At 44.4% G+C, this 27,810-nt stretch overlaps 1 protein-coding gene across 7 annotated transcripts; it reads left to right on the top strand.

Moving 5' to 3' along the window:
• Window positions 1–213: 213 nt before the first annotated feature.
• Window positions 214–27,810, top strand: bcl9l (bcl9 like). Of its 7 annotated transcripts, none has more exons than XM_061072668.1 (9): window positions 214–365; window positions 18,176–18,249; window positions 18,956–19,356; window positions 21,691–21,813; window positions 22,197–22,371; window positions 22,516–22,600; window positions 22,942–25,339; window positions 25,422–25,676; window positions 25,874–27,810. In XM_061072668.1, exons 3-9 carry the CDS (start codon window positions 19,032–19,034, stop codon window positions 27,052–27,054), a joined length of 4,542 nt encoding a protein of 1,513 aa, XP_060928651.1. In that variant the 5' UTR covers window positions 214–365; window positions 18,176–18,249; window positions 18,956–19,031; the 3' UTR covers window positions 27,055–27,810. The 7 variants fall into 7 exon arrangements, with proteins under 7 accessions (XP_060928651.1, XP_060928656.1, XP_060928655.1 ...); XM_061072673.1 differs by lacking the exon at window positions 214–365 and adding an exon at window positions 16,895–16,997; XM_061072672.1 differs by lacking the exon at window positions 214–365 and adding an exon at window positions 16,999–17,045.

The raw sequence follows: 27,810 nt of genomic DNA, 5'->3' as shown, positions 1-27,810 counted from the left end.
ACGGAAGCCCGGTGTGGACACACTCATGCTTGTCAGCGGCTGCATCTCGACCAGTGGGAGCCAGTGGGAGTCATGAGGAGCCGGAGCTGCTGCTGAAGGTGACACGTCCTCGGATCTAGAACCTAGAACCTAGAACCTCCACCCGGGGATTCATCGGTCTCCATCGGGGGGCGGGAGGAGGGGTGGTGGTGGGGGGATCGGGGGACCACCGGATCGGGACCGTGTTGCGCAGCGGAGGGTCGCGAAGGGACCGAGGACCCGGGGACAGAGGAACCGAGGACCGGGGAGGAGGCAGCGGCCACTCCGGGGAATGTGGACCGGCCGTCAGTCCTGACATCGGCCTCTTCTGATCTCAGCCAAATGGGGTAGAGTCCACACTCACACACACACACACACACACACACACACACACACACACACACACACACACACACACACACACACACAGACACACACTTCACAACACTGTCACCACCGAACCATGCTAGCTGTCTCATCCCTGACTCGTCCAACTTTCACCGCCTTGTGTTTTCATCACGCTAGCAAAGACACCAACAAAGTTCGAATCCCGTTAGCTAGCACTGCTGTGTGAGTGTGTGTGTGTTAGTGTGTGTATGTGTGTTAGTGTGTGTGTCTCTGTGTGTCTCTGTGTGTGTGTGTCTGTGTGTGTCTCTATGTGTGTGTCGGCTCACACGCCACCAGCACCAGGCTAGCGCAGACAGGAATTAGCATGCTAAGTTAGTTAGCTCCCCGTGGAGAACACCGGGGCTGGCGCAGCGAGTCTCTCCCTTGCTCATGGGTTCACGTCAGGGGCATGTGTCCTCAGATCCCCCCCACCCTCCCCCTGGCTCCACTGTACGCTCCACATCAAGCCCCCCCCACCACCCAACCTGCATCCAGATGTGGTGGAGTTAGCTTCAACAGCTAAACGTGTCAGACTGCGAGTTGTTGTGTGTTTGATTGACACCTGTCACTCACACAAGTGTCAGGATCCACACACACACATGTTCAGACAGCTGCTGCTGCTCGATGTACACAAAGTGAACATACATGTGCTGTCACACACATGTGCTCCTCTGTCCCACTGTCACACACCAACCAACCTGTGGCTGTCAAATCAATAACTGTCATATTTAATCAGTGGTGTATAAAGTACTTGAAAGCCATACTTGAGTAAAAGTATAGATATGGTAAAAGTAAAAGTCACCCGTCAGAAAATGACTTGAGAGAAAAGTCTTAGAGTAGCTCATATTAAATGTACCTAAGTATCAAAAGTATCTGGTGTTGACATTTAGTATCAAAAAAGTAAAAGTACCAGAATTAAAAATGCAAAGTGCTTTTTATCGTAGGTCTAAGACGTCATTTAAAAGTTGATATGATCGAACGTGATTGAACGTGTAATATCAAAGATTGGCGACTTCCTGTTGCGTTTTCCGTTATGTTACGGCATAATATCTTGAAAAGGAACTGTTGTTGTACTGTTCTTTGAGAAAAAAAATGATAAAAAAATAAAAACTATATTTATAATATATATTTATATTATATTTCTCAAATAGTAATGGACTAGTGCATAAAGCCCGTTTTGCGCTAACCTCTGCTGCTCAAGTAACGAGACAGTTTTGAGAATGTAAGAAGTAGAAAGTACCGAAATTGGTTGTTCAAATGTAACGAGTAAAAGTAAAAAGTACTCAGGAAAATAAATACTCAAGTAAAGTACAGATATGTGAAAAATCTACTTAAGTACAGGACGAAGTATTTGTACTTCGTTACTTCCCACCACTGCATTTAATACCACGATTCAGTTTAATATCTAATTTCTAAATCTCAGGGGTATATTGCTTATTGTAAACCTCTCATACACATGTTGGTAACCGACGTCAACTAACTTTAACATTTAACATATCGTCACCATCTATTCAAATTGTAGTTTTTTATAATTTGATAGCTGACGACTAGAACTCGACATATATCAATTATATCAATCGTTAATATCTCTTGATGTCAGCGTTTACGCCCAAATGAAAACTCTTCTTTTACCGGATAAGAGAAGATGTCATGTCAGGGCGTTTTACTTTCACAAGACATTTCCTGTCCCACTTCACTGTGAGTCCGTCCCACAGAGACATCGGGCTGCGACAGCTAAACTGTGCTGGCAATTAAGTTAATAACACAAACTGGATGTATCTGACACCACTATTCAGTTTAATATCTAATTACTAACTCAGTATTGGCGTTTACGCAAATTAAAATTTACATTTTATACAAATAAGCGTTGCAGAACAGATGAGGTAGCATTCAGGTGTCAGGCAGAGTGTGTGAGTCTCTACCTGTCGCCTCAGTGTGTGTTCCTGTCAGGACCAACAGGTAGTTTAATATAATTTAATATCTAATTATGAAATCTCTTTTGTTGGTCGTTAATATCGCTGATTACAAAAGCTCGGAATCAGACGTTAGGCTGAGACAAATATAATGTGATGCTATATAAAGTTAATTATTTTAAATTTAATATATTAGTTACCATTATTCCTATTGTAGATGATTTTATAACCTTTCACACATACGACAATATTTAGTGTAGAGAATAAACATTGTAGGAATCAATGACATAAAAAATAAATTTATATACGAGTATAATGGCCAATATATCGGGATCAGAATTTTATTACTCCCTAATATGAGTATGGGCTTCAGCTGTGAAGTTAAACTGTAGAAAGTGGTGTAGAATAATTGTGCGTGTGCGTGTGCGTGTGTGTGTGTGTGTCTGTGTGTGTCTGTGTGTGTGTGCGTGTGCGTGTGTGTGTGTGTGTGTGTGTGTGTGTCCTCTCGGTCGAGTACGCTCATGACAACCCATGACCCTGCGAGTTCAGCCTGTTGCATACAGTGTGATAATGCTGCTCTTAAAACCTGTTCACAGGAAGAGATACTGCAGCTTCTCTCTGTTGGTACACACTCAGCCTGTGTGTGTGTCTGTGTGTGTGTGTGCACAGGCGCTCCATGCTGTGTGTGTATCTATAATATCCTGGTGAGCTATATATAGCACCTAACAGAGTTTGCAACTTGATCTGAATTGTCTTCCAGGGCTACAGTACACTGTGCATTGCTCTCCACTGGAAGGGAAATGTCTCTGCCTCTCTGTTGTCCTCTGAGCAAGCCTGTTCTATTTTGTGTGTTTTGTCTGTTTTGTCCTCAAGGGGCTCCTGTAGATTAGATTGTTGTGGATAATGATGGAGGCTTTGTGCGAGGCAATCGATCTACTATGTCAGGGCTGTAATAAAAAACAATATTATCTTGGACTGTATTCTAAACACATGTGGGTGGGATAAAACAAAGCAGCCTCTCCTGCAGCAAGACGACAAGTGCATCAGGCAAACATGTTTTATATCGACATCTCCTAGGTGTGAATGAGAAGTCTGCTTCCTGCCCACTCGGCTCCGGCGTGTCCACGCAGTCGCTCGGGTGCAGAGACAGATTTGGTGAGCTGCTGACAAAGTGTTTCTTATCTGGCTAGGTGATCTGAGAACTTTGGGGGTGAGTTACAGGGAGCACTCCTAAGGTGAGCTATGAAAGAATAATGTGATACTGAGAACGTTTCCACCTGACAGAATGCACTAAGACATTTAAGTACGGGGACTAGTGAGCAAAGCAAGGCCCCCAGTCTAATCCCCTGAAGGGAAAGTGTTTGAGCTAAGCAGTTCTTTTGTTTTTGCATTATGGTTCACATAAATGTCACAGTGTCATTTGTGGTTCTGTTTCCTCCCACGTGCTTGTCTTTTGCATATTTTTGCATAATTTCTCACCACAGGGCTACCGGTCCTTTTTAGAAATTACTTTAAAGGTTCCCCATATTGTAGAAGTGAGACTTTCATGTCTATTTTTATTATTAAGTATGTCTCGGTTAGGGCCGGGCGATAAAACGATCAAGACAATTGGTGGGAAATAAGTTTTCCACTGTAGAAATATAAGACGTGGTTGATACAACGTCGATAGAACCGATTTTTTGTCTTAAATATGTTTGAAAACTGTAAAAAATATCTTGTTTTGTACAAAGGGAAAATCCTTTCTAGGTGAACGGGTAGGTTTTGTCTCATTTGTGTTAGACGCCAGCTCAGATTTAAATTCTTCGCCTCATCACCGTAGACCTGTGGGAGCAGAAGCATGTTGGAGAATCTCTAAATATCATTTTTATTTTATGCATTGAATGCAGACAGTTGCCAAATGACTCGCTGGTCGTGTGGCAGCAGAACTCGGTTTGACTTCTTAATGCGTGCTGTGTGAATGCACAGTAGTATTTTGTCTGTGTGAGGGTCTCATGTAGCCCAGTGTGGCTTTAACAGTGTATTCCATTGTTCTCCCTCAGCAGCATGTGTTGCAAATACATTCGAATGCAGAAACAGGCTCTAACTGGGATTCTTCATCTGATCGCTGCATCTGTCAGCACCTCGATCCCCTTTGGCTTTTGTGTGCACTTTCTTTTTCAAATTATAAGATTATTTACAGTGGGTATGTTGTAATGACACTTACTATTTTACCTTACAAATCTGCTTTAGCTTGACAAGTGCAAACACTGATGATCTGGAGGTAATTTCCCAGCTTGTTTATATCAATTTCAGTAATTACAAGTTCTTTTCCTGTCCAATAATCCAGGTGCAATTTCTTCCTGGCATTCATTCATCTTCTTTTCATCTCTGGCTTTTCACTGCTCCAGTCTACAGCACCTGATGATGATCTCAGTTATGACCAGTGTAAACTTGTATTGTTACATTTTGGGAGGTCTCATTTTTGTCCTTTCCCACAATTCTAGGCTTAATATTTCAGTCCGAATCAGGTTGAAGTTCTGGCCCATGTTCATGTTGGCTTTGGAAGAAAATGCTGTGTTTAACCCCAAATGCTCCCCAGTCGAACAGCAGTTACACTTCACCTCCACTGTACTGATACTAGGGATGGGAATCGGCAGGGACCTCCGAGATACGATACTATCACGATACTTAGGTGGCGATACGATATGTATTGCGATTTCTGTGGGTATTGCGATTCGATATTACGATTTCCTGGGATTTCTTTTGGTTATTTTTTTTTTAAATACTGGACCATGGAAAGATGTTGAATCATACCTTCAAATACAACACAGACAAATTCACTTAGAGCTTTACCAGTTTTATTTCAAATATTAACATTAACTTAATGACTGCCGGGCAGCCAATAGAGAAAATAAATAAAAATGTTCCCTATTATTGTATAGACCCTGTCAACTGCACACAAACTGACAGATTAAGAAATGTAAGCCACTTAGGCTACTTTTAAACAATAAATAAAAGGTAAATTAAATAGAATGAATAAAAGTTTACTTAAAATATAAACTTTGAAATAAACAAAAAGTAGGCTATTGTTGTTTGCATGTAGCCGATGCAAAGCTAGTGCTTTGGTATGTTTAGATTCTTGTGCAAAAACAAGAGCTGGTCAACATGCTCTGGGGTGATGTTGCTCCCCCCATATATCCCTTTGGGAGGCAGCATGGCGATTTAAAATCGTCATTCACAAGAATCGCGATTTGTAACTGAATCGATTTTTCCCCCCATCCCTAACTGATACTGGGTGAGATGTGAAAATGGTTTGTATGTTAAACTATGTGTGGAATGCATTCTTACACGTATCTGTAATGATGAGGATCTTTAAACTATGAGGGAAAACACAGAGACACAGAATCTGGTTGGATGGACCGCTCGTCCTCTCCTGAGCAGACTGGGAGTTGTGTCTCCAGATTCAGCTCGACACCAAATGGCTTCTGTCCATCAGCTTCTTTTATGCCGACTTGCCTCTGTGCCGTAACGCTTGATTTCTGTCCGTGCTAAGGTTGCAGTTTGATCTTCTTCCTTGTTCCAGTTGGCGTTCATCCCAGAATGTGCTGGAGAGGATACAACCCTTGACCCTGTGTAAAAAATGAGCTTCTCCGTCGCTGAGTGGAGGCAAAGCCACGAACTAGGTGCCTACAGACTTCTTACCACTTCATTTCCAACCTGTTGTGGAGATTGTTGTGTGTTTTTTGTCTGGAACAGCCAAAGATCCATGCCTTCAGCAAATAATCCACTAAATGAGAAGACATATGTCTGGAACACGTGCAAAGGAAGGAGTTCATAACTCTGTCAAGGCCCAACAGTTCCCCCGAATCAGTTCCCTAAATATGTCCCACCCTATATCACAAAATAAAAGAAAGTGATCATTCTAATCCAAACCACAATTGAACAGCTTCTGTCTTGTCCCGTGCCCCACCCTTCCACCGAGCTCTGTGGAAATCTGCCGAGGAGTTTTTGCATAATCCTGCTAACAAACAAATCAACAAACAAATGGACATAACCTTTTCCCCTCAAGTGAACCGGTTGATCCTTTCAGCTGAATATCTCTTTTCCTCCCTCTCTTTAACTCCCTACTCTTCATGTACCATTCATGATACTCTCCCCTCGGTGTGGAAGGGAAAGTGCATCTTAGGTCATCTCCTCTGTTGACACCGTTTAGAGAACCAGAGGCATCAAACCACAGAGGTGCTCTGAGATCTTCACAGATGTCTGCCTTTTCATTTTTTTGTGTGTGTGTCCTTTCCTCTGTGGCAGGCCTCTCTCTCTCTCTCTCTCTCTCTCTCTCTCTGCCTCTCTCTCTGCCTCTCTCTCTGCCTCTCTCTCTCTCTCTCTCTCTCCTTCTCTCTCTCTCTGTTTGTCTCCCTCTCTCTGTCTCCCTCTCAGTCTCCCTCTCTCTCTCTCCGTTTGTCTCCCTCTCTCTGTCTCTCTGTCTCCCTCTCTCTCTCTCTCTCTCTCTCTCTCTCTCTCTCTCTCTCTCTCTCTCTCTCTCTCTCTCTCTCTCTCTCTCTCTCTCTCTGTCTCTCTCTCTCTGTCTGTCTCCCTCTCTGTCTCCCTCTCTCTCTCTCCGTTTGTCTCCCTCTCTCTGTCTCTCTCTCTCTCTCTCTCTCTCTCTCTCTCTCTCTCTCTCTCTCTGCCTCTCTCTCTCTGCCTCTCTCTCTCTCTCTCTCTCTCTCTCTCTCTCTCTCTCTCTCTCTCTATCTCTCTCTCTCTCTCTGCCTCTCTCTCTCTGCCTACTGGTTAGACTATATTTACGCAGCCCCGTGACATGTTTTGTTGCCACAGCAACCTGCCACAACCCCCACTGTTGTGTGCAGATTTTATTATTTGGCTGTCACCTGTGCACTGTCCCACAATGCACTGCGGTTTACTCCCAACAAGTGCTACGAGGAGACTGACAAGTACAAAGCTACACAGATCACGGCCTTGTAAACAGAGTTTGAATTGAATTATCCCAAAAGTTAAAAAAAGGACCTTCCTTATTTTTATTTATATTTTTTTAAATCAAGGCTTCATAAAATAGATTTCTTGGTGCTGATTGAAACCACTTGAATTTTTAGATGTTTGTTCAAATAGATGTTGACCTGCATTAACCTCGTGCAGAGTAATACATTCCCACAACACCAGCCAGGAAAACAAACTTGACGCTGGGAGAAAAAAAACAAGCAAATGATAGAAGGAAGGACAGTAATTCAAAGTGTTATGGCAAGGATTATAAGGAGCAAGAGGACGCTATGTCTATAGGGTTGAAAGTGGTCACTAATCCTTGTCTGTTACACTCTTCACTCTGCAGAGCGTTCCGACCGAAAAATGCCAAACACGCAGTCCACTTTCTCTTTTTTTTCTTTTCCTCCTCCGAGATTTTTGAACAAGTTCCAGTTGTGTCCTTTCCTTCGCTCCGGCCCTGACGGCTGAACAGAGTCTCCTCCAGCACAGAGTTCTGAACCCCCCCCTGCGTTCACACCGGCTGCTTGGATACCAGGTCATCTGTCCAACACTAGTAGTAGTTTCTCAGTTCCTAATCTGGAATCAGACCAACCCAGACCAACCCAGACCAGACCAGACCAGACCAACCCAGACCAGACCAGACCAACCCAGACCAACCCAGACCAACCCAGACCAACCCAGACCAGCCCAACCCAGACCAACCCAGACCAACCCAGACCAGACCATACCAACCCAGACCAACCCAGACCAACCCAGACCAGACCAACCCAGACCAACCCAGACCAGACCAGACCAGACCAGACCAAGCCAGACCAGACCAAGCCAGACCAACCCAGACCAGACCAACCCAGACCAACCCAGACCAACCCAGACCAACCCAGACCAACCCAGACCAGACCAACCCAGACCAACCCAGACCAGACCAGACCAGACCAACCCAGACCAGACCAGACCAGACCAACCCAGACCAACCCAGACAAGACCAACCCAGACCAGACCAACCCAGACCAGACCAGACCAACCCAGACCAACCCAGACCAGACCAACCCAGACCAGACCAACCCAGACCAACCCAGACCAGACCAACCCAGACCAACCCAGAACAGACCAGACCAACCCAGACCAGACCAGACCAACCCAGACCAACCCAGACCAACCCAGACCAACCCAGACCAGACCATACCAGACCAGACCAGACCAGACCTGACGGCTGAACGCAGTCTCCTCCAGTACAGAGTTCTGAACCCCCCCCCCCCCCCCCCTGTGTTCAAACCGGCTGCTTGGATACCAGGTCGTCTGTCCAACACTAGTAGTGGTTTCTCAGTTCCTAATCTGGAATCAGTTGCTCTATTATCAGACACAGATGCTTCCTGCTTTCCAATTAACTGACCTTTCAGTGGTCACAAGGGACCCGTGATTGAAGTATTCTTCTGAGACATTGGTTTTGATTCTGAGCGGAGGCATGGAAAATCAGAAACTCAATTCATCAGAGAGATTCCTACAGGCTGTAATTTATCGGGTGCCGGCACCAATAATCACTGGAAATGTTCGGGTGGTTCAGTGTTTCCTTATACAAATCTATTTTTCCTAATGTATAATCCTAATGTTGGCTAGTTTAATCTTTTGCTGACTTCTCTCTGTCTCTCTTATTCCCGTCTGCCTCCCCCCATGTGCAGGCCTTGGCTGTATCATCACGTGACTCCACTTCCTTGTTTCAATATAAAAGCACAAAGCCTTTATATACTTTGCTGAAGTTGTGTAATTTGTTTTTCCGTGACAGTGCAGCAGCAGCGGCAGCGATAATTGGAGAAAGTTTCACGTTATTGGTCCCAGTTGGATTTACCCCGAGGGAAAGTTGGCTGGGGCTTGATGGCTGATTCAACATCTTCCCAGCGAGCAGCACTCCACCATCATCGTGTTTGTTGATTTTTCTAAAGTTGGGTGGCTCGCAAAATCAATTCAGCTCCAACGGCAGGAGAAGAGCTGATGAAACAGTTTAGATGTTTTAATTCTCAACTTTGTTTTTCTTCCCACGAAAACATGATTTTAAATTCAGCCCAAAACCCATTTCACTTCAGATTCCCAATCACAGATGTGAGCTTTATGGTAATTATTGCTTGTGGATGTTTTTATTACACGTTATATTATAGCATTAATTATAAAGATGGGATTTGCACTACAAGAGACAATGACTGTACTCTGCTGTATTTACAGTTCACATGTAAAATCTAAAATTGTCTGAGAATCCTTAGTTTCAGTTGTGTCCTTAAGCTGCAGGTTGTGTTGTCTGTGCACGATGAAGGAGTGCGTGTTCAGTTTCCAAGTGTTCATCTGCTGCAGATTGTACTTTGGGAAAATGTCAAGTTACCAAGCAGCTCAGCTAGTGACTGAAAACATTGTAAAAGTGTTTGTAAAAATGACAAAATCCTAAATTCCCACAAATCTCATAACACCATATTCCACGTTTTGATGGTCCAGACCAATTGAAACAGTTCTCTTGGCCTAATGTGATCATGTGATAGCGTTGTCACATCGCATTTCGTTAAATTTGTCACGGCCCACTCTAGAGTTGAATCATTTATCAGGAGCCGGCCCACAGGTAAATTCAGCAGCAGCAACTCTGTGAAATATGCAGGAAGGAAAGTGGTCAGCGGTGATAAGAGAAGCAATTTTGGGCTTGTTTGAAACCTTTATGTGTGGATATGCAGGGAGTTGTTTCACCAGCAGCAAGCGGGCAAACACCCGTCAGAGGTGTTTTGTGTTTTTTCATCTTGAGCAGGATGTGATAAAAACAAAATTAGTTAATTTATTGGTGTTTATTTGTGGCATTTATATGGTTATAAAGCTCTTATTCAAACAAGAATGACCCAACATGAAGTCCCTTTTACAAAACCACTTTTAAATCCGCCAGATCCTGCATTTTATTTGGATTCGCACCCACTCATAGATTTATTTCTTTTTAAATCAAGTTTATTATCCCCTGGGAAACTGATTCCCCCTTTGTTTAGCTCCATGCCAAACTATAATGGGTTCTGAGGTAACAATGACCCATGGTGACATGTATGTCATCGGGACTTTGATACTGTGGCTCCACAACATCACAAACTGTGAACTCTGGCCCGAAATCCAATCAAATAGGCAAGATTGTGGCCCCCACACGTCTTCCATCTTTGTATATGGTCTCTGGTCTGTTCTCACAACTCTCATGCTAACACAAGCAGCATAGAGTAAGCTGAATGTCATCGGTCAAGTAATTTAATGTCACCTGACACATAAAACATTGATTTTTACTGTCTCTTCCTCCCACTTCTCCTCTTTCCCTCGAGCCCCTTGCACAAGAACCAGTGCTCCCTGTTGCTAAGTGGCTGGAATAGTGGGAGTCACTGTATTTGTTTCCCATTTACAGAGCAATACTTTAACAAGTGGAACGTCCTCTGATGAACCTGCCATGGACACTCCTGTTGTTTCTGTGCCAGATCCCCGTTGTTAGAAATAAATGCTGAAGAGAGTGGTAAGATCCCGTGAGGACCTGTTATAGCTTTAATTTGTCCTTTATTTTGTTAACAGTCCTACGTGCTGTGTCAGTCCTACATGTTGTGTCAGTCCTACATGTTGTGTCAGTCCTACATGTTGTGTTATCCGAGGCCTTGTGCTAGCTTGGAGCGCGGCTGGGGCCTCAGCACATTTAAGTCATTTTCCTTGGGCTACATTTCGACTGGCGCCATGTGCAAATGCAGTTTGTTAAATAGCCGACGTCAAAAAAAATTCCCAACTGTGCACCTCTGTGTAACCGTGCACTCTCCTGCGTCACGCGCACATTACTCATTCATCAATACTGTTAAACACTTTGCCCTCAGTGTTTACTGGTGTTGATCCACAGAGCAGCACTGTGGCATTTGTGTTTCGGACCGGCGTTTGTATTTTGTTCTCACCATCGGCCCCCGACTTCCCAGGCTTTCTGGGTCTATTAATACCGACTTGCTCTAAAAATACAGAGTACTGTGTGACCCACTGGGACTAAACAGGAGCGCAACCTCTTACCGTAAACTCACACACACACACACTTACGGACACACAAAGTTATAAATTCTGACCTGTACTACAGTGGCTGTACTGTTATTGTACTGAATCGTAGAAAAACAACATCCCTGTTTGATCATCTGAAAAAAAGAAATAACAGATCAGACTTTTCCACACTCAGAGGCAAATACCTTTTAGTAGCTTGATCATGCATCGAACCCCGAGGCCGGAGCTCAGAACACTGATGTTTGTTTCCAGCGATGTTGAAGGAATGTGAGGGTGTGTGTGTTTGTGTGTGTTTGTTTCGTTTGTGTGTGCATACGAACTTATGGCCCTCACTTAATCGGCGTTTTATATATATAAAGAGCATGTGCTATGGATTTTAAAACTCATTGAATTATTTCCCTAATTTGTTCGGCGCGGTGATTGGATGCAACTGGACGACGTCCAACCGCCAAATTGAATTTGTTTCCCAAACAACCTGTGAAAATGTCAAATGAGAAAAGGGAGACGGAGAACAGTGTAGGCCGTATTGCATTTGTTGATTGGATAATAGCCGACATTAGCATAAACATACGCTCATCTGCTTTAACAGGAGCGTCTCCTGCAGCATTTTTCATTAAAGGATTAATAAGAGTCTCACAAAACCTAATTGAAGTCCACAAGAAAAAAGAAACTACCAGCCCACGTATTTGTTTTTCTCTTTTACCGCTGGATCCCTTGCTGTTTGTGAAGTCCTTCAGAATAAATGGTAAAAAAAACAATCACAGAATTTATTTATAATAGTAACTCCAAACTGATTGTGTCCCCTGGGTGAAACAAACTGGGGCAATAACTCAAAAAACCAAAGTGAAAATTAATGTGGTTTGATTTCGTCTCATCTTAAATCAAATCTGCATTTGTTATAACAAGGTTTTGATTCTTATTGCAGGAAACCGAAGAGGCACAGCTTCGCGCCGTAGAGTCCTTGCATTTATTTGCGTATATAGCTGTACCTTTTAATTCTAGCTAATACAGCAGCTATACCAGAAACCTCACACTACAGGCCCCTACTCACCTTCTGTCCATCATCACAGATCTTTTATTATCATTCTTAACAAGACTCCTGTTGAAGTGCAGCATCGGCTCGAACAGGCTGAGATCCACCGGAGTCCCAGCATCAGTTCTTCAGATGTGCTCCTTTACTGAGAGCCCATAATGATGATGTAGGCCGGCTTGGGCAGGAGGGAAGATAAACACATAACAGGCACTTTGCCCCTGCCTGGCACAGAACAGACCACAAGCAGACAGAACACACAGTACTGGACAACATGTTAATTTGTCCAAAGGCCAGAAACATTTTTCATGAAATACGACACAATGCTGAACAGAATCCGCAAATAAATGTGCTGCGGCTGCTGCAAGTCTGAAAAACACAGGGACTGGTGGATATGCCAATATTACAAAAATCATACCAACACAAATATAGATATAGAGGCTTAAATGTAGCACTGAGTATTTGTTTAATTCTCAAAGCTGTGTGTGTTCTGATGCTTGGTGCTGGTGCGATCGTCGTAACAACGGACAATCACAGCTGGTATAATACCTGTATTCAATAGCTTGAATATGGCACCAGCACTTAAAAAGATTGAGCTTTTCTTAACTTATGACTTACGCAGCGCCATCAAAGAAAAGTCCTACACAAACAGTAAGTGTCTGTTGTACTGGATTCTATGTTTCAGTAACTTTATAAATGTCGTTTACATCACGGTCATTAGCAGCATTGTCCTGAATCAGATTTCCTTAATGCTGGGTTTGTTTCTGTGAACTTTGCCTGGTTTGCTCACCACGAAAAAGCTTCCTTGATTCTACTTGATCCAGTTGCAAACCTCCATCATCTCGCTTGCCTCGGCTGGAGACATCTTTTTCAGTAGTTTCTTGAAACGAAAAAATGGAAATACAAGTAACCTGGCAACAGTTGTTTTTCTTTCTGTAACTTTTCTTGCACACCTGCTGCACAATGAAGGCTGCTATGGATCACACTCATTCAATTTAGGACGTCAAACAGTTTTTTAGTCAGAGCTCGTGATTCTGTTAACTGTTTCCAGTTCAAATATTTCCAGGTGAAACGAAGCTGAGAGATGTTACCATTAAATCCGTCATAATACTGGGATAATACCATTATCCTTAGCTACGAGTGATATTTCCACAGCAGTATTTTGAATTGAGACACCCAGTTTTTTTTTTTTTTTTAACAATATATTTATTGAGTTTTACATATAAGAAACATACATTCAAACATTTATAAACATACAAACGTTTTTGAACACCCCCAACCCACAATCAAACACTCAGGGTAAATAAAAAGAGGCAGAAATCAAATAACTTAAAATAAGATTAAATAAAATAATAAAAAAAATACATATATAAAAATATAAGAATAAATGGAAGTAAATAAAGACATAATTATACTAATACAAATAAATTTAATTAAATTCCAATCGATCAAATCAAAAGCCTAGATAAAATAACGTTCTCTTATTCATAATATTAGTTAGTTTTGAGACACCCAGTTAGTTGCTCTTAGTTTACTTCTCGTCTTAGTTGATATTTTCCCACTAAATAGCTTTTAAACAGAATTTAAATTCATACTTATTTGTATTTTGTATATTTGTATTTTATATTAATTTATTTGTAATAACAAACACTGAAGCTACTGGTAGTAGCGGGTAATGTGGACAGTCCAGGTTGAGTGACACCTTTGAATTTCTTATTTACTTTAATTTCCTTCACTCCCGTTGTCTGTCTGGTGCCACACTTTCTCTTAATGTTGCACAAGACGTTTTAACATTGTTTACTTTTGGTTTTGCCGGTTTTGGCTGCAGGGTGAACACGTGCGACTGTATAACGCGCCGCAATAACAGTGAAAGCTGTCAAGTCATTGGCAATCTAAATTGGATTGAATACAGTTTGATGTCGTATCGTTCCATGGATACATCACGGTTACCGGCTGTTACACACCCACTGTGTGATCTTTTATATTACTACCACATGTTTGATATGACAACAAATTGTTTCCTGTATTTTTATTCCCATATATTATTGATATGACACGTACAGATGGCTAATCTGATTCTGTCTTACAAACTATACTCCATGTGGCTGCATTGAAAACCCATAGTTATATTAGTCATCGGGTTCCAAATATCAGGAGATCTGTGCAAATTTAGTCAAATACACAATCACCTTTTACACAGTTCTGCAGTCATCTGTTCACACCTTTTATTATAATGTGCTCATTTGTAACCAGCTCCTATAAACGTGCAGGGTTGTGTTATTTACTGAGAGTCAAATATCACAGTACTTCAGCTGTAATTGTTTTTCAAGCTTTTTGCAAAAGTGTGTGGAGATTAACATTAACACGGTTTGTTTTTACTCTGTTTTGTCAGTAACCAGTCAGCTGCTTGTGAGTGATGTCATAGCCTTTATTAGTCTCTGTAAACAGCAGGTATGTGGGATTAATCACCGGAGCCAGCGCCCTTTACTTAACACGCTAAACTGGTGTTTGAACATTTCCAAATGTGTCAGCCTGCTCTGTGGCACCGTGAGACTCGGGTCTTAATCAGGTTTCATCTATTGATCGATCTGTCCATCCATTACCCGTCCCTGCTTGCTTTTCAGGCTTTTTGGGGCCTGAGTGTTCAGCTCAACCTTGGTGACAAAGACTTGAATGCCTGGTTCCAGATGTTTGTCATTTTGCGTCTGGAAATTGGCTTTTTGGACCCTGCAAACATATTAGAGCAACACATTTCCCATTGATAAATATGATTTTAAACTGATGAAAAGAAGAGGAGACGTTTTTTTCTTCATGAACACAAAGAGAGCTGCAACCTTGTCAACACGACAACAAAAAGCTAGACCTGAAAAGAAATGTTGAAATCTGCTTTTGCAGAAACCGTTTGAATAGATAAGGGGGGAGTGAAAAAGGGAGAGCGCTTCCCCTAAGGGACATTAACTTTGATTTTACAACCTTGATTTTATTGCAGATTAATGCCACAGCAGCCGGGGTGATTTGATTTAATTCATCATTCAAATGTCATCATAATTAAGTACTAATCATTTTTCAAGATTAGCTGTTAAATGTCTTGTTGTGTTCGTGTGCCGGGGTCAGGATGTAATGAATGCAGATGACATCAATTAAGTTTAGTCATGGCGCTCCAGCTCTGCCTGATTCATTGATGGCTTTTTCTCAGCAAAAATAAAAACCCATTGCACCTCATACAAAACAGACTTTACATGCATCTGTGCTGCTGCTCGATTTATATTGTACCACATATTTAAAAGTATTTAATGGCCTTTTTCTTTTACAGAATTGAATTGAAGTGAAAGTTGAGTGAAAAACAAACACACAACATAAAGTACAAGTAGTTCTCACTCGACACTCTGACGCACCTCACTCATCACTGGTCCACCCAGTTATTGTCAGAGGTTGTATGTTACACAGACTGGAGATCAGATATGTGTGTAATCAAGGTGTGACAAGATAGTTCAGGGTTAATAATCCTCAAATGGATAATTTTTCACCATCATGAATTAATTGTTTGTAAACCAGAGCTTCCATGTCAGCGGTTTAACCTAAAATGAGCTGTTATTGAACATTACGGTTTATGGTTTTCAATTGTGTTCCCCTGTCTGCAACGCCCGAGGCACTTCTCTCCAGATGTTGTAACACAAACTGGGACTTTTTCCAAACACGATAATGTTCAAAGTCGGCAAACAGCACTGCACAAATACACAGTTATTTCTTGGCTTGAACGGGGGAAACCTGCTTTTCTCAGACCTGTGACCGCATGACAGTTCTGTTAAACATTATTGTTCCAACCAAAAATGGTTAGTCACAACAGCATCTAATCACGCTGCTGCTGCAGAAGGTCGAACAACAACATCTTATATTACATATTCATCAGGGCAGATTGGTTCGACTGCTTTTATCGGACAGGAAATCTACTATAAAACTCATCCTGGTCTCTATTTCCATGATCTCTTTACTCAAGTTGCTTTAAATGTGGAGAGGAGTGTGGATAATGGTGGCATGAGGCCTGTAACCCCTGGTGCAGTAAGACAACGCCTTTACTAGATCCTCCAATGACTTCTCCTTACTGCAGAGTTCATCCTGGGACGCACCAGGCTCCTTCAGGCTTTTCCCTTTTCACCATGTTGATAACGTTTAATGCCAGAAAGTAGAACGGCCAGATTTTTCTATATTTCCTGGGAAATTGTTAAATATCTGAAAATGCCCAATGTTGCAACGTTAAAGTGATTAAAACGTTTAATTTAATTGTTTCTTTGTGTGTCTACCAGGTTTCATGGGAATCTGTGTAGTTGTTTATTGCATAATCCTGCTGACAAGCCAACAAATGGCCGGGGGTGAAACCAGTCTCCTTGGCGCAGGTAGTGATTGGGAGTCTCCTTGATGTCTCCCAGATTGGTATTCTCTTTGGATAGACCATATCTTTTCTTAACCGCCAACTCAAAGGTCAGCGTCTCACCGTGCCATTAATCTGCCTCCTCTTTGTGTTGCACAAAGCCAGTGAGTCACACTTTGTCAACAGGAGTGATGCCTGACTGTCCCTGTTTGAGTTAATGAGTGATGAGCTCCTCTGCCAGCGAACAAGGATCCTTTCTGTTCGGACTTGAGCCGGCGTGAGTTAATGACTAATTGCTGCAGTGTGTTTACCATTACCTGTCGAGGTAAGTGAGCGGTACAGATGGTTGTGTAGGAGCGTGACAGCTGACCTGCCTGACGAGGCCGTGTGCACTGCAGGGGTTGTGTCATCGGCCAAAAATGGAACCTCGATGGAAATATTTACATGAGATCTGCTGCTTCACGTCGGCCAAATATCTGGGCCTAGATGTCTTTGAGCAGGCTGTGATGACTGTTTTGACCAACTATTGTTCACCAGCAACAGGTGTGGGGGAGTCGTGTTGAGACCTGCGATTACTGAGAACTGCTAAATGCACCGAGCACAAGCAGCTCTGGAGGGATAGGCATCCAGACGAGTTGTGTACAACTTTGTGTTTGTGCAATTTGTAGTTTGCACACAGATTCTCCGGCACAGAGAGAAAGCACACCCCAGTTACTCGGGGTTAAGGACCCAGGCATGTGGTGTCAGGAGGGCGTCAGCTCGCAGCTCTGGACTTGAACTCGAGAGCGAAGCCTCACACGCTGAAGAGTGTCCTTCGTTCTGAATGCTGAGCTGGAATCCTGCTCGGCTGAAAGCTGTTTTCACCAGTTAACCATGAAGCAGATAGCAGAGGCTCGAGGTGAAGGCTGTGCTGCCAGGTCACATAAAAACAGGTTTTACAAAAAAGCGTACAATTCTAATGAAGTCCTAAGTTTATGGTGTCACTAACTAACTGTGAAAACTAAAGCTAATGAGGTTTTGCGTGTTCATGCTTGAACTCAGAGTGTGCAACAGAGAGTGTGTGTGTGTGTGTGTGTGTCTGGGCGGGAGCGAGAGACAGGTATTGCTACAGACAGTGTTGTGGAATGTGTGGTGTCTTTGTGGTTTGTTAAGTGTTTGGCTGGGGGAGGGACCTGAAACGCTGCTGAGCTACTTCTGAGTTTCAAGTCACTCCCTCGCTCTTTTTGCTCTCTGTCGCTTAAAGGGACAGTTACCTCACAGTGTGTGTCTCCGCGGCCTCGCACACAATCCTCTCCCGACAATCTCATGGCTGCTTCTCTCTCTCCGGCCTCGGCCCACGACGTTGATATTGACCCGTGGGCCCGAAGACACGCGAGCTGACAGATAGCACCGACTGTAAAGGCTTTGCTATCTGCCTCCACTGATGACGTTACTCTCTGGTTGTTGTCCCCTCAGGTCCATGTGTTGTCAGTGAGGCGTCCTGGAGTGCAGCATGGCAGTGTGTCAGCTGAACATCTGGGTGAGATGAGGTGAGTGCAACGGGCCGGAAAGGTGAAAGATTAGAGCCCTGACCTGAAACTGGATTGTTGCCCAACGCCAACTTTATACAGAGTCAAGATTTAAGCTTTATTGTAAAGGACAGAATAGGCTAAATACTTTATTATAATACGTTTTGACTTAATCTGTCCAGTAAAGATTTTAAGAGACATTTCCGAAGTGCTGCTCGGACAGTGGTCGGATTCAAACCCCTAAATTAGACCTTGTAACAGGGTTCCCACGGTCATGGAAAACCTGGAAAAGTCATGGAATTTTAAAATGTGTTTTTCCAGGCCCTGGAAAAGTCATGGAAAAAAATAATCTCCCAAAAGTTTTGGAAAAGTCATGGAAATTTGTTATATTCATATTTTCATGTCGTTCATTTACGCTGAGTTTTAAATAATTCATATGCTTTTAAAGAAATACGCTCAAAATATAAGCAGGCATACCTCGGTTTGTGTCATTTAAGGTATTCTGTATGCCTTGGAATTCTCATTGTTAGTTTGAATACTACATTTTGTCACTTTTTTGCGTATACACCGAGATTTCACAAAATGTTCGGTCATGGAACTTTGGTTTAAAGTTATTGAAAAGTCATGGAAATCCATTGGTCAAAATGTGTATGAACCCTGATGTAAAGAAAACGTAGTGAGTTTTATTATGAAATTCTAATCATAATGTTTTTCTTCTCTCCACCAGTGTTGCCTGTAAGCAATGTGAGCTCCACTGACAAACTGGCACAGCTATTCTCCACGCCGGACCTCCAGCTAATCAAATGCTCCAAGACAGTAAACTGGCCAATCATGGCAAGCAGGTCACCAGTGACACCCGATCCCAGATCCCGGGCGTGAACCCACAGGCGCAGCAGCAGGGAGCTGCCGGCCACCTGGGTTCAAAGGGCGTTGGCGCCGGGAGCCATGGAGTCAAACCCAACCAGATCTCCTCCGGCGGCAACCCCGTGCTGAAGGCTGCCAGCCAATCGGCGAGCAGCGTCGGAGGGATGCTGAAAACCAAATCCAAGCGGGAGCGGAGCGTCTCCATTGACTCCGGTGACTCCAGAAATGCCATTCCCCCGGCCCTGGAGACAGACGCCAAAGGAGGTAAGGCATGCGTCGTCGCACACAAGGAACTGTGTCAACGTCTGGGATGTATAGACAGTGTGTTTCTGTTCTGAGAATGCAGACGTTCACTTCCTTTACATTCTTTATCAGCAGAGCCTTTACCCGAAACCCCAGATTACTTGAATTCACCGCCTCCACAGCAGGAAGTGAATATAAGGACCGAGAGGACACGAGCGCTTGTTTTCTCTCTCACTGAAAAGCCCTGACCTTTTCGGCGAAGCATCAGAATTTCCCCCTGGCTTTTGATAGTTTGTGCCATGTGTGCAGTGCAGTGACGTGCATCAGATGGCTTTCTGTAGTGCTCCGAGGGAGAGACGGGTCACGAGGTTGTGAAAATGTAGCAAGCCCGGAGAGGTTGTTATTAAAGTAAGAGATGACGCGTGGGAGGAAGGACATAAAGCTCCTCATTGAGTGTGCGTCAGGGTAAATATTTGTGTTCACGTGGCTCAGGACAAAGTGTTTAATTTGCATTTGTTTGCTGCTGCTCATCGGACACGTGCTCACCTGAGGGTTTCACTGCAGATGAGATTAATTCTATTTCGTGAAACCTTATCTGAACTCGCTGGACACGACTGTTAAAAGTCACACACAAAAATACTCACGCTAACAAAACACATACGTACGCACACACACTCATTTGACACACACACAGGGGGAGGTGTGGCACCAACACAAAGAACGACAGAGGTTGAAAGAGAGGGTGGATCATTTGAAGGCATATCTTTACTGACCTCCCCTTACACACACACACACACACACAAACACACACACACACACGCACACGCTGCCTGAGATCTTATTTCTGTGTGTTGAAAAACAAAAGTGCTTTCAAATGAAACACAAGCCTCCCTCCTCTTCACTTCAAGCTACTCGGCTGCCAAACCTGGAAACCGGTAGAGAGACAGGTTAGAAAACACGGTTCAATAGCCAATTTACTTATTCAAATAAAGCAGTAACTTGCGGTATCACAGAACAGAAAACAAGAGGTGGCTGTGTGTGGAGGCCGCCGCCCTCCCTCTGCTGTCATCTGCTCTGTCACTGCAAACTTCCTTCCTCTCTCACTCTACTGTACATTCACAGTGTATAACGTGTTCAACCTGAAAACTCGTCTCCTATTTTCCCTCTAACTTTGTGACACTAATCTGGGAAAGTGGAGTTTAAAGCCACCGTTGTGTTTCCTCCGTCGGAAGTGGATGTCTCTCACGCTGCAGGATACCTTGTGGAATTGTTTTTAGGGCTGCAGAATGCTTCTTGCAGCTGTTTGCACCCACTGACACACAACAGCTTGTATATCCACAAAGTTATTACTCAGGGCTCCCAGGGGTCCTTCACTTCCGTGAAAGTTTGAGAATTTGAGAAATGACAAATCAAGGCCTTAGACATGAAAATAGAGATAACAGAGGAAAATGCAAACATTGTTTGTGGGGAAAATACAGAGATTGAGGTTCTTTCTATATATTTTTCACCTTAGAAAAAATTGTCTCTGTGCCGCTGTCTGCATGTGTCTCCTCTCGCTGTCTCTCAGCTCTTCACTTCGACACAGAGACCTTCACACATTCAAACCCGTCTCTCTTTGTAACTGTTGTCTCAGAGCCTCTGTGAAGCCTGCTAGATGTCATTGAAAAAAAATTGCTCCTTGAAGTTAAGTGAATTGGGTTCTTGAATTCGATGTTTAAGAAGGTTTGAGAACCCTGATTAACGCTCGACATGAGAGGGCTCAGCACACTGATCTCTGCAGATGGGATAAGAAGGCATTACACATTGTTTATGTCACACAAAGATTTGTTGAAGTGCAAATGATCATCAGGTTTGATTTTTACCGGAAAATATGTTTGGCTGATTTAAGAAAACCGATTTTTAAGTCAACACTGTTTGTGGATATCGGGCAGAAAGATCAACTTTACTTGTAAATCATTAGTTTCATGTCCTATGGAAGTTCAAGAATGAGAAAGCAGAAAGTATGAGCGTACTTATGTCCTGGTGAACATACACCTTTTAGAATTTGTCACGCAGACAGATTGTAACTCTGATTAACCCAACCCGTTATTTTTATGACTTGACCATGGTACATATTAACTTAAGGTTTTGATAGATAGATTACATCAGGGCCATCTGCATTAGAATAGATAGTAATACTTTAGCTTCTGGCTCTGGGAATTACAGTGGTGGGTCAAGACCATTAGTTGTAAAAGTAAAAACAATACTGTTAGAAAACCCTTAAAGGGACAGTACTGTGACAGTTGTTATACAAGTGTTGATGTGTGTGTGTGTGTGTGTGTGTGTGTGTGTGTGTGTGTGTGTGTTATTCTCCAGAGGGTGTTATGCGCAGTAAGCGGCGCTGTGTCCTGGAGAAGAAGCAGCCATACAGTGGAGATGAATGGTGCTCTGGACCTGACACAGAGGAAGATGAAGACAAACCGCACACCACGACCCACCGTGAGTCTGTCCACCTCCGCTGGAGAGGAAAACCAGTCCCGTGTGCCGTTATCTGAATGTCCCGCAGGGCTCACCAAACAATGGTGTCATTGTGGCCACAACTGTGAGGGCAGGATGAGTTACATGTAGAAATCCCCTGGCATGTCTCGGTTTTATTTGTTCTGAAAGCAACAGGTTAAGGCCATAAATTATCCATCGCTGTGTTCAGATCCTGCACAGACAGAGAAAGACAGGGGAAGTCAGCCTTGACTGCTGTGCTCAGTTCACTTTACCTGTTTCTTGGCTCCATCTAGTGTTGAGATGATGCACTGCTGCAGCAATTCTGAACAAGGAGACCTCTTAAGATGAACCTTACACAAATGTGCTGCTGGTTTTTCCTTCAGGGGAGCGCGGGCTGGCCGGTCCTATCCAGGGCCTGGCTGAGCGCCTGTCTGCAGGACCCATGCCTGAACCGGGGGGTCCTGCAATGGGATGTGGACTGGGACCAGGGCTAAAAGCAGAACCACCTCCACCTTCACAGCAAGTGGTGTATGTTTTCACAACCAACCTAGCCAACAGGTGAGAGCTGCCTGCAGACCTGACATGCAGTGGGAAATATCTAAATATTCTGATTGGATCTGTTTGTTGGATATTGACCTGAACATTGAATCATGCAACATCTGTCCTCATTTAGTTTGTGTCTTTCCTCTTTATCTTTGACAGCGCTGCAGAGGCTGTAATTAAAGGACAGACTGATTCCATCCTTCTGTTTCACCAGCAAAATGTTCCACGCACCAAGTTGGACCAGGTCAGACTTCTACAGCTTAGTGGCAAATTAAACAAAATGTCCAGTTTGTGTTAAACCGGTTCAACCACAGGGGATTACAAGTATTTTTCCACAACAAACACCACAGGGGGAAAGTATTTGAGATGGTTAATTTATTAAGCTATGTTAGTCTCAGCCAACTCTTTGTTCCTGTTTCCTTTAGCAAGTGAAATGTACTGTTTTGTTCAAGTATACTATATATATATATATATATATAATATCATTCATTCTACTACTTAACAATAGTGTTATTTGAAGAGAAGCAGTAGCATTTCAGTAGCTTGATAATAACTTGTTTCTTTCTTTTCTTTTGTCTGCTACAGGGCCACCCATTAGCAAAGCTTCCTAACATGTCTGAGAAGGGGAACTCCAACAGCTCTCCTCCCACAGGCACCCCGAAATCCCAAAGTGGAACTCCGCGGCCAGCCTCTGCAGGAGCTGGAGGCCCGCTGCACCGTGCAGGGACACCGTCATCAGCGGGACATTCTGATAATGAATCCTCTCAGACCAGATCAGGCGGTGCCTCCTGCAATAACAGCAACGTCGCCCATAGGTCAGAAGGAGGGAACTCGGCCACACCAGCAGGCCCGGGTCCAGGTCCTGGAGATGGGGAGAGCGCAGGGGGAATGCCTCTTCCTGTTGCTACTGTTTATCCCTCCGAGAATCCCTCCATCCTATCTGCACACTTACAGGGTGACATGGGCCAGAGGGGCGGCCCAGGGAACCAAGATGGCCTCTCTAAAGAGCAGCTGGAACACAGGGAGCGCTCTCTGCAGACGCTGAGAGACATCGAGAGGCTGCTCCTGCGCAGTGGAGCCAGTGGAGTCCCTGGAGAGACGGGTGGCCCCAACAACAATGCTACTAATAACTCTTCCAATCTAAATAATAACAACAACACTGACAGAAGTGCTATTCTGGAGCACAGTGATAATGGTACTAATAACCCTGGAAATTGCAGTAGCAGTAATATGCTATCGTCAGCCTTGGCTCCGATGGGAGGGATAAAGAAATATGAAGAACCCCTCCAGTCCATAATTTCTCAAACACACTCCCTTGGTGGTCCTGGCCTTGACAGCCCTCAAATGGACTCTCACCACAACCTACCACAGCACCCCCACCACCAGATGTCTTCACCTGGGGTTGATATGGGTCCCTTACTCGGACCCGAAGGGCTGACCCAGGAGCAAATGGCGTGGAGGAAACTTCAAGAAGAATACTACCAAGAGAAGAGACGACAACAGGAAATGCAACCCCCCACACATCCGCAGCACTTTAGAATGGTGACTGAGATGGGCGGACATGGAGGTCCCATGATGATGAGAGGACCCCCTCCTCCCTACCACAGCAAGCCTGGAGACCAGCAGTGGGGTCCCGGCAATATGATGGGAGGAGGAATGGGCGGAAATGCACGAATGATGGACATGCACCAAGAAGGACCACGTGGCCCGAGGTTCTTGGGACAGATGCAGAGAGGGCCACCCGGGGGAGGGGCCTTTCCTGGTAGTCCAGGGGGAGTTTTATCAATGGAGGGTCTAGGACCCCAAAGGCCGACCAGGCCAGGGATGATTTGGATAGACGACATAGGTGGAGGAGGCCCTTTTCATGGCTGCTATCCTGGTGGGCCTCCTCAGCACTTACAGGGAGAGCCAGAGCATCTGTTAACACGTGAGGAAATGTTTCGCATCATGGAGAAACGGCAAATGCAGGGGCTACCCAGGTTCGAACTTGACCGATTAGCAAAACAGCAGCAACAGGACAACCTGAGAATTATGGATAATCCAGGGGGCCCAGAGTTTTCCAATTTGGCAATGGGTCGAGGCCCACCCTCCTCACGGGGAGATCCAATGGACTTCCCTGGCTCCCGGGAGATTATGGGCTCTCCTGGTGTGGGGCCTCAGATGAGAGACATGGTGGATTCTCCTCTGGGGAACAACCTCACAATGAACATGAACCAACAAATGAATGTTCAGCAACAACATCAGATGATGCTATCTCAGAAGCTCAGAGGAGGTCCTGCAGGAGGGGGGGCTTTAGGTGAGATGTTAAGTCCTGGAGAGATTGCACGAATCCGGGCTTTACAGAATGGAAGAGGAGGAAATAAAGTAATGATCCCAGGACCTGATGGTCCCTTCCAGTTTCACAATCAAGGTCCCTTTTCTGGAGGACAGGTGGAAGGACCTTATCTTCAACAACCCGGCCATGCAATGTATGGGTCGGACCAGCAAGGACCTAATCAGATGGGGTGTACCTCGCGGCTCAGTCACATGCCGATGACAGGAGGCCCCAGGGGAGCAGACCTCGGTCCTCGGCACCCCTCTGACCTGTCGATCAACATTAACCCTCTGACATCTCCTTCAGTGCCTCCTCCTCATCAGCTTAAGTCCCCATCCCTCAATCGAGAGCCATCTCCTCTTCTACCTTCCCCCTCTGCTCCAGGTCTGAAGTCACCCTCACAGATCTCCTCTGCAGGCCACCACCCCCCTCTTCCCCCTGCATCTGGTGCTGGGACTCCGTCCTCTTCTTCCATGAAGTCTCCCCAGGTAATGGGCTCTTCCAACCTCGGCTTGCACTCTCCGTCTGCCTCCCCTGGACGACTGAAGTCCCCGGCTATGGCTGTGGGTTCGCCAGGGTGGTCATCTCCTAAAACAGCTCTTCCAAGTCCAGGTGGTCCAACCGGTGGGAAAGTCGTGGGCAATGGAGGAAGTGGTTCTACTGAGACAGGTATGTTAAGAATCGATGACACACATCTGAGTTCCTATTACTATTGCTGTGATATTCATTGTGTTTTATGTTTTCTTTGCAGGGCAACAACTTCACCCCAGGAGTTCCAACTCTACCCCCAGTAGCCAGCCAAGCTCTATGAATCCTGCTATGCCATTTAATTCCTCTCCTGACGCCCCTCCATCTCAAAATCCTTTATCCCTTATCATGTCCCAGATGTCCAAGTATGCCATGCCCAGTTCTACTCCCCTCTACCATGAAGCAATCAAAACAATTGCCACATCCGATGACGAGATGATGCCTGATCGCCCTCTACTGTCTGGTGTGAGCATTGGAGGTAAGAAAAACAAGCCCTGGGGTCATTGTGTCATTTGAAAGAATATTTTTTTCGCTTGTAAAATCATTCTTTTATGGTAGTTGTACTGTTTAAAAATATGAGTGTATCGTGTTGGGAAAGGGGCAGTCCAATTTACAATATTGAATGTGATTTAATTATGATTTTTTTTTGACATGCTCGCCTTGTTTCATCTACAGGAAACATTGGAAATCTCCAGACCTCCCAGATACTTGTCTCCCAAGGCTCCATGGGCCCGCACAGTGATCCACAAAGCCCCATGGGTATTGTCAATCAAGGTCAGCAGCACCTGTCCCACGATGCTTCAGGACCTGTTCTCTCTTCTCCAAACCAAATGGTCTTACCTTCCATGAATTCTGCCCTGATGGGAGGAGGAGGACCTGATGGAATGGGGCCTTGCAATGTTTCCCCCATATCTCAAAACCAGATGGCAGGTTTTCCTCGCATGCAGCCGCAATCTCACGGGCCCATGCACTCGCCTATTGGAGGAATGTCACATAATTTCTCTCACCCTAATGAGGATGGTCTGCCGCCCCAGCAGTTGCACCTGTTGAGCAAAGGCCATCCTCACCAACGACCCTCTCACCCCTCAGACTCATATGGCCCTCTGCCCATGGGGGAAGGCCCGGATCTAAGTGAAGTCATACGTCCCACTCACATGGGGATCCCTGAATTTGATCTGTCCCGCATCATTCCTTCTGATAAGCCCAGCAGCACTCTCCAGTACTTCCCCAAGAGTGAGCAACATCAGCATCCACACCAGGGGCCACCTTCCCAGCAACCTACTCCCCAGCAGCTCCTCAAACAGCTTTCTTCTTCTGGTCCTTCGTCTAACCCCCACTTAGCAAACCTACAGAATATGATGGCCGAACAGCAGATGCCACTTCACCCTTCGCATAGTGGGATACGCCAAAGCATGGGTATTCATCAAGGGGGCTCTAGGGTTATGGTTTCGGGCGGGGGCATGGGCATGGGCCCCATGTGCCCCCCTGGACATATGATGGGAAGGACAGGCATGGTACCCCAGCAGCAACTCCAGCAACAGCAAGCCATGATGGCCAACAGTCTCCTCCACCATCCTTCCAATCCGTATCCTGGCATGATGCCCTCCCAGCAGCACCCACACAATCTGATGGCACAGCAAAACATTATGATGATGCAGGCTAAGCAGCGAAGCATGTCAGTTCCAGGGGATCCGTTCGGCCCCCAGGGTCCTCTGATGTCCCCTCAGGGCCCCATGATGGCCCCTCCCCATCCGCAGTCAGGTATGATGGGACCCCAGTCTCTAAGACAGCGGGGAATGTCTCTGGACAGTCCTCTTGGCTACGGCCCTGGAGGCATGGCCAATATGCCATTCTGATCCAAGTCACACGAGCTGTTGAAAAAAAAGAAAGTGTCCACAGGTCACGTCCCCCGTCGTGTCCAAATGTTTTCATTAATGTTATTCTTGCGGCTGTTCGAAAAGAGGAATGTAAAAACAAGGTGTCAGTGATAATCTTAAAATTTTGGATTACAGCTGATAAAAAAAAGTTGAATCTTTAAAAGCACTGTATTATGGTTTAGTCACAAATCTGAAGCCATTTTCTAAAATACTGTAACATATGTATATTTATAAGATGTGTGTATTTGTTGTGGGAACAGAATGGCGGTCGGGAGAGGAGTGCCTCAAATTTATATTTGTTTTAATATCATTGATTTATTTTCTCCAACTACCAAACTGTCGTGCAAAGGAGTTATATATGTATATATGTTTATGTGTATGTATGTATATATATAAATATATATACATACATACACATTTACACACTCATATAATATATACTTGCTGTATATAAGATGCAATTTGTGAATGTTTGCAGTTGGTCTGTAAAGCTGTGTTTTAATAGAAGTCTAAAAAATAGAATAATACTGATCTCTAAGGTGGCTTTAGTTTCCGTTATTGTGTTGTCGATTACTGTTGTTTGATAACACTGACGAGGGGCAAAGTGGTTGTGTAACATATTAAATCTTTATTAAATTCAATTTGCAGCTGCTAAAATACAAGCAAATACAGATTCAGCCATCAAAAACCATTTTTTTTTCATTACTGGGAAAATAAAACATCTATAAAATACAA

The sequence above is a fragment of the Limanda limanda genome, chromosome 6 (assembly GCF_963576545.1).
Source record: "Limanda limanda chromosome 6, fLimLim1.1, whole genome shotgun sequence".
Taxonomy (NCBI): domain Eukaryota; kingdom Metazoa; phylum Chordata; class Actinopteri; order Pleuronectiformes; family Pleuronectidae; genus Limanda; species Limanda limanda.
The sequence above is the reverse complement of the archived record's forward strand: the minus strand, read 5'-3'. Positions and strand labels throughout refer to the sequence as shown.